This window comes from Hemitrygon akajei, chromosome 7 (genome assembly GCF_048418815.1).
Source record: "Hemitrygon akajei chromosome 7, sHemAka1.3, whole genome shotgun sequence".
NCBI classification, from domain to species: domain Eukaryota; kingdom Metazoa; phylum Chordata; class Chondrichthyes; order Myliobatiformes; family Dasyatidae; genus Hemitrygon; species Hemitrygon akajei.
Genome location: NC_133130.1, coordinates 176,935,488 through 176,947,610, shown reverse-complemented (window position 1 = coordinate 176,947,610; position 12,123 = coordinate 176,935,488). Strand labels below are relative to the sequence as shown.

The 12,123-nt window shown below is 38.0% G+C and overlaps 1 protein-coding gene across 1 annotated transcript in view; it reads left to right on the top strand.

The window, feature by feature from the left end:
* Window positions 1-12,123, top strand: part of c5 (complement component 5) — a 109,809-nt gene that overhangs the window by 17,801 nt on the left and 79,885 nt on the right. The window contains exons 7-10 of the mRNA XM_073052670.1: window positions 1,837-1,927; window positions 5,206-5,314; window positions 9,643-9,769; window positions 10,610-10,725. Coding sequence (XP_072908771.1) covers window positions 1,837-1,927; window positions 5,206-5,314; window positions 9,643-9,769; window positions 10,610-10,725 — 443 coding nt within the window. The remainder of the gene's footprint in view (window positions 1-1,836; window positions 1,928-5,205; window positions 5,315-9,642; window positions 9,770-10,609; window positions 10,726-12,123) is intronic.

The window sequence follows — 12,123 nt, the reverse complement described above, 5'->3', positions numbered from 1 at the left end:
CCACAACTGATCTATAGAACATCTTCAGCATCTCACTACAGACATTGAATGACGCCAACCTTCTAAGGAAGTACAGTCGACTCTGTGCCTTCCTGCACAAGGCATCTGTGTTGGCAGTCCAGTCTAGCTTCTCGTCTAACTGTACTCCCAGATACTTGTAGGTCTTAACTCCATTTTCTGGTGGCTCCACCATTTGCAATAAGGAGTTCCTAACAGCAAACCCACTCCATGCTCGCGGGACTCGTCTTGGTTCTTTCCCTGCCAGAAAAATGTGTAGTCCCTTTCCTTCAGTGTACCTGAATCTGCCAAACCTGTTTCTTGTAGGGCAGCTATATCTACCTTGAGCCTCAGTAGCTCATTGTTAATGACCGCTGTTTTTCGTGCATCTTCGATATCCTTGAGGTTTTGGTCAAGTCCAGTCATCATTGTGTGGACATTCCAACATCCCAACTTGAGGGGATTTGTCTTTTTCGATTTTGTTTTCTCTCTTTTTCTGGTGCAGTAGTTACAGTCAGCTCTTAGTGGAATAATCCATTATCTCCATGCACCCAATGAAGAAGACTGACAGTGGTGGGACAGCACCTTATTGGCTGGGGGCTGCCCAGCTTGAGGCGGACAGACGCTGTTCAGTGAAACGTGATGGTCTCTCCCACCATCAGAAGCAACCCCTGGCGCTATGCTCTACACCAATCAAGCATTATGATTTAAAACCAGTAACTGCTGCCTCCCATGTTTGTCTGGTGCTATAAAGCGAAGCTGGAGTGGCCTCTCCAGAGTGCAAGCCAGGGCAGAATTGATAAGGAGATCCATCTGTTGCCCATGCAGTGGGACCCCCCCCCCCCCACCCATGCTGATGACAGGTCCAAAGGAACGACAAAAGTCAATACAGTTTGGTGTCAGCAGCATAACAGGAGTTGCCGTGCTGGTGCTGGATATTATTTCAGTATCATTATATTCATGTTTTGTCTTGAAAATTGATTACACTACTTTGCAAAGTGGTGTCTTATTACACTATTCTCCAAAGTGGTATATTAAAGCTGAGCTATAATATACTTTAACATCGTTGCTACACTCAAGCTAGGGAGTTAATTTAACATATAAAACTATCTCATAATTTCCATCATTTAATAGAAATCTGTAGTAATAGTTAAAATCCAAAGGAAAGATGTTTACCTTAGTAAACATTAATTTTCAGTTCCGGATGGATTGCCCAAGTGTAATGAACATTTATTATAAAGTATTACTGATCGAAAATGGAAAAAACCCAAGCATTGTCTGACACTGATTTCACATCTTTCATTTGATCCATCATAAAGTATTTTGGTATGATAATGAAGTAACATACTTTCTACATAAGTAGGACAGCAGTTTCCTCCTTCAAGTACAGTGGCAGAGCTGCTGATTTACTATTCAATGAGCACTGATAGCACAGTTAAAGCCCTATTTCTTTAAAGTAGTAATTGATGTTGAGTAGGGGAAGTGAATAAAAAGAAAATTAAGGAAACCAAGAAATACTTGATTGTGAATAAGTAATATTTAAACAATTTTTATTGGTCCATCATTTACAGTGAGAAATATTTTAGTACTTATTACAAAGTGGATAACAACATTTGACAAGCCTAGGCAAATTTTATAGTTGCAACTAGTTGTTTTAACAAAATCAGAACAGTTCTTAATTCTAATTGATACAAAACATATTCATAACATTAAATGTTGTTCAATAATCTCCAAATGTTAGAAAATGGAATCCTTCCAATTAATCCTATGAGACAGTAGGTAGATAAAGTCGAATGGAATGAATGAAACATTATTTGGTAACATTTTATATCTTTTTAGTGTTACCAACCTTTCTGATCTCTATCAAGCCAGAAAAGCACTACATTTCTTTTGAGGAATTTGAAAGATTTACAATAACCATAACAGCAAGGTAATTATTTACACTTTTTTTTCTTTTGTGATATTTAAATTTTATTTTAAGTCATTTCTTGATATTTATGTTATCAATGTAAAAGCAAAATTTCCAAGTTCAAAGTAATTCATTATCCGAATATGTATATAATATATAATTTGAGATTCATCTTATTGCAGATAGCCACAAAACAAAGAAACAAAATAGAAACCATTCAAAGAAAACACCCACACAACAAGATCATCAGACGACAAATTGCGCCAACAGGAAAAAGCTAACAAATAACACACAAAACATTAAACATCAAACTATAGTCCTCAAAAATTAGTTCAAAATGCCACCATTATCATACAGTCTGGACATTGAAAGCAGTTTATATTAAGGCTGTCAGTAATTTGAATGTAATTTCCTTACCTTGCTAACATGTAGCTTTAACTTTTAATACATAAACAATGGTACTATTTGGAACTTTTGTGGAAATAAATTAGCCTGGTGGCCACTGTCCCAAAATAAAGTTATTAAATGGTGGCTAATCCAGTTAAATTAACAGATTGTTCTGATGTGGTAAAGCACAGATACTTTTTTATTTATAGTACCATGTAAAAGTCTTAAGGCCCATATATATAGTGAGGGTGGCTAAGACTTTTGCGCAGTACTGTATGTTATGTTTTTCCAGTTACCAAGTAACATTTAATACTACTAACCTAATACAAAGTTAAGAACTGTTATTTCTGATTCCCCAGCTATATACCCTATATACCTAAGACTAATGCATATATTGGTACTTTAATTTTAATGAACATTAACGGAATCTAAAAGTAAACAAGATGAGAAGGCACCTAATTGATTATTTGGAGATGACATTTTTCTTATATCATGTGACCATTAAAGCTTAGGGTGCAAATGTGTGAAATGAGTTCTGTTTTGATGACTAAAGTAACTGTGTTATAGCCACTATTAGTTATCTGTTTCATAAGATGAATTAAACATTTAATAGACATTCTGTTTATCAGATTTGAGATTTTTTTTTAATGCCAGAAACATTACAAACTAATGGCAGAGGCATTTCAAGTTTAAAGGAAACCGTAACAACTCCTTTATTGCCAACCAAACACAGAACATAAAGCGCGGTGAAAACTTCATGTCATTACGTCATCATGTCAGACCAACCTCTTAAAGTGAACCTCATCTTAATGTCTGTGGTTGTGAGTTATGTGTATGTTTCTACCCCTTACCTTACCCCACAATAACTTCAAAACATTTCTTCAATTTCCATCATATAAATGATTTTATTTTTGACTGTTGCTCTTTCTGTACTGTGAAAATTAATTTAATTGTGAGTTGCATGTATATAAATACAGGGAACTTGAATTCATGGAGTTATACAGCACAGAAACAGTCTCTTTGGCCCAACTCATCCATTCCAACCAAGTGTCGGCATTTGTCCCAAATCCCTCAAAACCAGGGGTTCCCAACCTTTTTTATACCATGAACCAGCACCATTAAGCAAGGGGTCCATTGACGCCAGTTTGGGAACCCCTGCTCTAAACCTTTCCTATCATGTATCTGTCAAAATATAGTTATACCTGCCTCTACCACCTACTATGGTAGCTCGAACGATAAATCCACCACCATCTGTGCATAAATTTGCCCCTCAGACCCCCTTTATAAGTATCTTTCTCCTCTCAACTTAAACCTAAGTTTTCAAGATTTCCCCCTGGGGAAAATATTGTGACTATCTCTCCTATTAATGTCTCTCATAATTGGATATAAGGAGGATGGAGGGATATGGACGTGGTGTTGGTACAAGGGATTATTGTTTGAGTATCTTTGATTTGCTTTTTAGCTGGTTTGGCACAGTATTGTGAGAAATGGCCTGTTCCTGCGCTGTTTTCTTCTATGATCTACAATTAAATGCAGTAAATCTCTATAAGATGACCCCTTGCCTCTTCTCCATTAGGTGACTGTGTCCTACTATTCAAAATCTCACTTTCAATAATACTCCTCAGCATTCTGCCTTTCATTTTTGCTGTCCAGGCCTGGTTTAACTTCCCAAAATATATCACTGTGAACCTGTCTGTTAAACTTCATCTGCCATTTCCTTGCTGACTTTCCCAGTTTTCCGAGAAACAGTTGTAACATTAGACAAATACTTTATTCTCCACTGAAAAACATTGCCTCATTTTTACTACCAGCAGTTATGGTCGAAATGACAATAAAAATGACTTGACTTGACTCTATCACCAATTGGCAAATTACTACTCATGTTACCAGCACTTCAAATTATTAAAGTCTATGATAAACAATAATGGAGTCAACACCATTCCCCGCAACACTTACTGCTTATAGGTCTCCGATGTGGAAAAACTGCCCTTGACTACCACCCTCTGTCTCTTAAAACCAAGCCTATTTTGTATTGATTTTGCTATCTCACATAGATTCTTACCCACTGGAATAGCTGACCATGAGGGACCTTGTCAAAGGAACTGCTAGATTCCAGATAAACAATTTCCACCTCCCTGAACTTGTCAAATCTCTTAATTGTCTCCTCAAAATACTCAGTCAAATTTGGGACACATGCTCTCTCATGAATAAGCCAAAATGACTATTCCTAATCAGCTGACAAGAAAATCTGCAGATAGGAACACAACACTGGAAGAACTCAGCAGGTCAGGCAGCATCTGTGAGAAAAGAGCAGCCAATGTTTCGGGCCGAGACCCTTCATCAGGAATGGGGGGGAAGAGAGGACCGAAGCCCAGTAATAGAGATAGGGGAGGGGGTAGGGCCTAGAGGCACCAGGTGGTCTCCAAAAATCTGCAGATGCTGGAATTCCTAGCAACACACACAAAATGCTGGAAGAACTCAGCAGGTCAGGCAGCATCAATAGAAAAGAATAAACGGTTGATGTTTCGGGCCAAGTAACTTCTTCAGTCCTGATGAAGAGTCTCACCGCAAAACGATTGACGGTTTACTCTTTTCCATAGATGCTGCCTGACCTGCTGAGTTCTTCCAGCATTTTGTGTGTATCCTAATCAGCTGTTTTTCCAAATGCAATAGGTTCTCGCTCCACTGAAGCAAGGCCTGTAGTTCCTTGGTTTCTCCTTGTATCCTTCTTTAGATAAAAGCACAACTCCAATTTTCTGGTATCTCACCATGACTTACGAAGATATAAAAATCTCTGCTAGACTCTTATTAATTTCTTCATCTTGAGATGAAAATGCACTGTTAAAATCATTATTTTTGTGAACTGCATTACTTAGGTTCACAATTAACTGATTTTTTTTGCAATTTTACAGATATTTTTATGGAAAAAAAGTGTCATCTGCATCTGTCTTTGTGCGTTTTGGAATTATTGACAAACACGGTACAAAGCAACTAATGCCACATGCAGCACAGCATGTTCTGGTAAGAGAAACTAATTATGATAAACACTAAATTGTCATAGATTTTGTGATTTTTCAGCAAAGGTTCATAGAAACATAGAAAACCTACAGCACAATACAGGCCCTTCAGCCCATAAGGTTGTGCCAAACATGTCTCTACCCTAGAAATTACTAGGCTTACCCATAGCCCTCTGTTTTTCTAAGCTCCATGTACCTATCCAAAAGTCTCTTAATAGACCCTATCGTATCCACTTCCACCACCTTTGCTGGCAGCCCATTCCATGCACTCACCACTCTCTGAGTAAAAATTTTACCCCTGACATCTCCTCTGTACCTACTCCCCATCACTTTCAACCTGTGTCCTCTTGCGGCAACCATTTCAGCCCTGGGAAAAAGCCTCTGGCTATCCACACGATCAACACCTCTCAACATCTTATACACCTCTATCACTGTCACCTCTCATCCTCCGTCGCTCCAAGGAGAAAAGGCCGAGTTCACTCAACCTATCCTCATAAGACATGCTCCCTTATCCAGGCGACATCCTTTTCAATCTCCTCTGCACCCTTACTATGGCTTCCACATCCTTTCTGTAGTGAGGCGACCAAAACTGAGCACAGTACTCCAAGTGGGGTCTGACCAGGGTCCTATATAGCTGCAACATTACCTCTTGGCTCCTAAATGCAATTCCACAATTGATGAAGGCCAATACATCATATGCCTTCTCAACCACAGAGTCAACCTGCACAGCTGCTTTGAGCATCCTATGGACTCGGACCACAAGATCCCTCTGTTCCTCCACACTGCCAAGAGTCTTACCATTAATACTATATTCTGCCATCATATTTGCCCTACCAAAATGAACCACTTCACACTTATCTGGGTTGAACTCCATCAGCCACTTCTCAGCCCAGTTTTGCATCCTATCAATGTCCCGCTGTAACCTCTGGCAGCCCTCCACACTATCCACAACACCTCCAACCTTTGTGTCATCAGCAAACTTACTAATCCACCCCTCCACTTCCTCATCCAGGCCATTTATAAAAATCACAAAGAGTAAGGGTCCCAGAACAGATTCTTGAGGCACTCCATTGGTGACCGACCTCCATGCAGTATATGACCCATCAACAACCACTCTTTGCCTTCTGTGGACAAGCCAGTACTCGATCCACAAAGCAATGTCCCCTTGGATCCCATGCCTCCTTACTTTCTCAATAAGCCATGCATGGGGTACCTTATCAAATGCCTTGCTGAAATCCATATACACTACATTTACTGCTCTTCCTTCATCAATGCGTTTAGTCATATCCTCAAAAAATTCAATCAGGCTTGTAAGGCTTGACCTGCCCTTGACAAAGCCGTGCTGACTATTCCTAATTATATTATACCTCTCCAAATGTTCATAAATCCTGCCTCTTGGGATCTTTTCCATCAACTTACCAACCACTGAAGTAAGACTCAATGGTCTATAATTTCCTGGTCTATCTCTACTCCTGTTCTTGAATAAAGGAACAACATTCGCAACCCTCCATTCCTCTGGAACCTCTCCCGTCCCTATTGATGATGCAAAGATCATTGCCAGAGGCTCAGCAATCTCCTCCCTCACCTCCCACAGTAACCTGGGATACATCTCATATGGGTCCGGCAACTTATCCAACTTGATGCTTTCCAAAAGCTCCAGCACATCCTCTTTTTTAATATCTACATGCTCAAGCTTTTCAATCTGCTGCAAGTCGTCATTATTATCACCAAGAGACTTTTCCATTATGAATACTGATGTAAAGTCTTCATTAAGTACCTTTGCTATTTCCTCCAGTTCCATACACACTTTCCCACTGTCACATTTGATAGGTTCTATTCTTTCACATCTTATCCTCCCTGCTCTTCACATACTTGTAGAATGCCTTGGGGTTTTCCTTAATCCTGCCTGTAAACAGTAGAGTTATGTAAGAAACTGGGAACAAGGGAATGAATCAGATACATCTCCTTATATGAGGTTAAATATATACATACAAATCTAGTGCTGTGCACTTCAAAACATGACCACTTATAACCAAGAAAACCAAAGACAACTGATTCATAGGAGTATCATCATAAGGAAATTTCCATCAGAGCAGACACCATCGAACGTTGTCATGGGCAAATTGGTGTAACTCTCTACCTCACAAAACAATAGGTATTCCCTTACAGTAATTCAAAAACATCAACACTCTTTCAAAGGCATTTTTGACAACCAATAAATCCTGCTTTTAAGCATGAACAGCAACACTTGTATCTTATCTTTGAGTAAATGAAAGCCATGCTTTTTATAAATTCTTGACTATTGATACTTTTTATCTTTTCTCATAAATCCTTATAACCACATATATATATTAAAGAGGTTCCCTGTGTAAACCTCATATATTTATAATTGCATCCTTAGCTTTATGGTAGCTTTGTTCCTCCCGGTTTCCAGGTATGCAGTGCTCCTACTTTCCAAACTGCTTTAAGACATACTTTTTGACTGTAAAACCAAATAGCATGAAATGAATGTCTATTCTAACAATAGGGTTGGAATATATTAATTAAACTGAAAATTGGATGATTCCTGCACATTGATCAAATTATTCTTGCTCCCGGTTGTGTTCATTGATCTAATTATATCTGTTCCAGATCTGCTATACTTCAAGAATCCACATGGCTTCAATTCCTTGTGACCAATAATAAGGCGGATCTACTTGTTTTATATTAAACTGTTTATAGTGAATACTTCCTGGTCACTTTAATTCCTATTACAATCTTAAATTCTATTTTGTATGTTAATATTTTATAATAGTAAAACTAAATTTGACACTTTTTCATCAGACCAAGTGGCAGAGTTGCATTTCTATTGCTCAGCTCCTCATTTTTAAAATTGGAATCAAAACCTCTGTCACAGCTATGCCTACTTTGGCTATCTGTCAATTCTGCCACAACTTTTAGATCCTACAATATCTGTGGCCTGCTACTGTTTCTTCTTTTTGCCTGCCAAATGGGGGATTTTGGGAAGCCAGTACCAGGTTGTTTGCTTTTGGATTGTAGACGTAAGGAGAGGGAAACCTAAGGTCCTTAACGGCGGATCAGAGATGGAGAAAGTTAGCAACTTTAAATTCCTGCATGTAACTATTTCAGAGGACCTGCCCTGGAATCAGCAGACAAATGCAATTATGATGAAAGCCTAGCAGCACCTCTACTTCCTTAGGAGTCTGCAGAGATTCAGCATGACATCTAAAATTTTGACAAACTTTTATAGATGTTTAGTGGAGAGTGTATTGTCTGGCTGCATCACAGCCTGGTATCACCAATGCTTTTGAACGTCCTACAAAAGGTAGTGGATTCGGCCTAGTACATCACAGGTAAAGCCCTCCAAACCATTGAGCACATCTACATGAAATGCTATCATAGGAAAACAGCATCCATCATCAAGGATCCTCACCACCCAGGCCATACTCTATTCTCACTGCTGCCATCAGGTAGAAGATACAAGAGCCTCAGGACTTGCACCACCAGCTTCAAGAACAGTTACTTCCCCTCTACTATCAGGCTCTTGAACAAAAGAGGATAAGTACACTCACTTGTCCATCCATTGAGATGTTCCCACAATCAATGACCTTACTTTAAGGCTTTTTTATCTTGTTATTTCATGTTCTCATTATTCATTGTTATCTATTTGCACCTGCACAGTTCATTGTCTTCTGCACGTTACATGATCTTTCATTGATCATGTTATAATTACTATTATATAGATTTGCTAAGTATGCCATCAGGAAGATGAATCTCAGGGTTGTATGTGGTGACCTATAGGTACTCTGATTAAAAAAAAGTTACTTTGAACTTTGAAGTTTGATTTCAAGGCAGTGAAGCAAAAGCCAAAAGCAGCACGGAGGCAATGGGGATCCAAATATTTTATCTCCTGTTCTTGCTTTCAGGCCTTGTCCAAACATTCTCACACTGTGATCTCATATTCCTTCTCCTTTCTCTCCCTTAATGTTCCTCCCCTGACTTGCCTTCTGATTTTGAGTTCTACTTCCATGCAAACCCCTATAGCTTTTACGGTATTTCAGCCAATATAACCCTTTTTTACCATCTTCCCTTGAATCTAATCACTCATCATTTATATATTCATATTTTATCTTGGATGAATGTACATCCAATGAACTGGTGTTCCTATTTGTCGTCCTTGATTTGCAAAAGCAAGTACATGATCAATGTTTGCATTCAGTGAGTCACAAGATTGCATTGTTCAGGACAATCAAAGTCAGAATTAAAGTTTAGTTTTTTTTGGAGACTTGGGTACAGTATTAAATAAAATTAACAAATTTTTATTTTTATCAGATGTTCAATGGAGTAACAACTATAATGTTCGACCCTAAAACTGCAACTGAATTAATTAACCGATATGGTATTGAAGATCTTCATGAAGATTTTTTGTACATTGGAGTGACAGTTCAAGATTTGTCAGGTATAAGATAATAATTCTTTACTAACGAGCTAAAAAAAGTTCATGTATATTCCACATTCTGCTGCACTGAAAGAGTGAGTGAAACAGACTGAGAAGCTATGTGAGTCTGATGTTTCTTACAATGAGAAAGGCCTTACCACCTTGATACTGTGATCCATCACGTTGTATTCATCAGTCTATAGACTGGAGTTTAGAGCTCACTTATCCTGCTTTTTTTTTTACCAAATTTCTGTCATATCTTTTTAAAGTTCCAACAAAGCCTTGTAGCCCCAGGTGATTACTTCTGTAATGTCAAGGATCTGTCAGGAAATGCAGAGGAGACGTGACCCAAAAGCAGAGCAGTGGAAACGGCTTTTGTAGTAAACAATATTTTACTAATATAATATAATATAATAGTGACTCTTGTTAGCTGAGTAGAGACTGGAAGGTGCCTGCCTGTGTAGGCCTAAAAGGATCTGCAAACCCTTCAATAGTTTATTAATCTTGTTCATACTTCATCCAGCCATGGTTCCAAAGTCAGAAACTTTTATGAAGAAGCAAACACATGACATTCCAAAATTGTCTGTCTTATTTTAGTTACACATTTGAATGTTAATATCCTTGCATGATAATCATTCTCGGAAAAACTGCAGGGGTCTTTCAACCTGAAAGGGCTTTAACAATGTTGCATGTGTCCTAAAAATAAGTCCCAAAGATGTCTGCTCTTGGTTGATGTGAAATTAGTTTGATAACTGTCAACTCAGTGGTTCTCTTAAAAATGTAAAGTATTAAGATTCCTGACAGGCCGGTCAGGAATTGCTCCAGTCAAAAATAATCTGTTTTTGTTGCATTTACTGTTAGCTGGACTATCTGAAGATGCTGAATATAGTGAAGTTAAATTTACCACCTCACCGTATTTAATTAACCTGGTTGGAACTCCACTTTTTGTAAAACCTGGGCTTCCATACAACGTCATAGTAAGTAAGAAGAGTTGCATTTTCATGCAGCATGAATCTGACCGATTTGGTGGATTTATTTGTTCTTCCAACTTTCCTTTTTGTATAAAGTTGTAAATGATGATATTCAAATCATCACAATCCCTTCAGAGCAGGGGTTCCCAATCTTTTTTTATGCCATGATCCAATATCATTAAGCAAGGGGTCTGTAGATCCTAGGTTGGGAACCCCTGCTTTGGAGCAACCCATTAGGAAGCACCAATTTCATCACATTCTCTTGTGTAGATGTGGATGAAGTGGACAAATCAAATGGTCCTGTTTTTTAAATAATTTTGCAAAGGTGCAAGCAAGACAACAGATGTTGGTAATCTACTTCAAATTGTTACTGTGAATAAAATGGAAACTTAATTTCTTTTATAATTAAAGAGATGGTTGAAATTTTACCCTAAATAAGTCATTCCTTTCATTTGCCAAAAATTGCTGTAATGTTTTAATTTTTAAGAATTTATATTGTTTTTAAATATAAATAAATCAATGTTTAGGAGTGGGTTACTTTAAGGAGTGCACTTCTGAAGGTGATTTCTCACTATTGAGCATTATAAGAAGCATAAAATTGGGTATATGGATATTGATGTTAATGGCACTGTATTGCTAACTCAGCATGATGGAAGGTCCTTGTTTGGTGGTACAGTGGTACTGCTAGTATCCATCCTTCCTCACAGTTGCAGTGATACACACTTAATCCTGACCTCTGTGTACCTCCTTCAATTGTGTAGGTCTTTTTCAGAAGCGCTAGTCTCCTCCCATAACTCAAAGACATTGTAGGTTGTTAGAAGGTTAGTTAGCACTGGTGGGAGTGAATGGAGATGGTAGGAATTTGGAGAGAATAAAAAGGGATTAGCATCGAGCAAATGTAAGAGGGTGCTCGATTGTCTATGTGGTCTCTGAGGATCAAGAGCCAAGTTAATGTGCTGGATGATTCTATTTGAGATCACTTTTACAACTTCCTTTTAACCCTGAAGGTTATTTTAATTTATTAGCAATTAAATTTATAATGTATTCATTGTTTTGATGGTAAAATTGATGACACAGTTGTATTATGCACCATGTGATGATCTGCAATGTGCTGGCACAATAGCATAGCAGGATTTGGGATGCAGTGTTGAAGTTGTGCAAGACATTGGTGAGGCTGAATTTGGAATATGGTGTTCATTCTTCTAAGGGAAAGATGCCATTAAGCTAGAATTAGAAACCTGTTTATTATCACTGACATAACATAAAGTGTGTTGTTTTATGGCAACACTACATTGCAAGTCAAAAAATTACTATACATTACAATAAAAATTTTAAATATTTTATATATATATATAGAGTGCAAGGTAATGTTTGTGGGCTCATGGACAATGAAGAAATCTGACA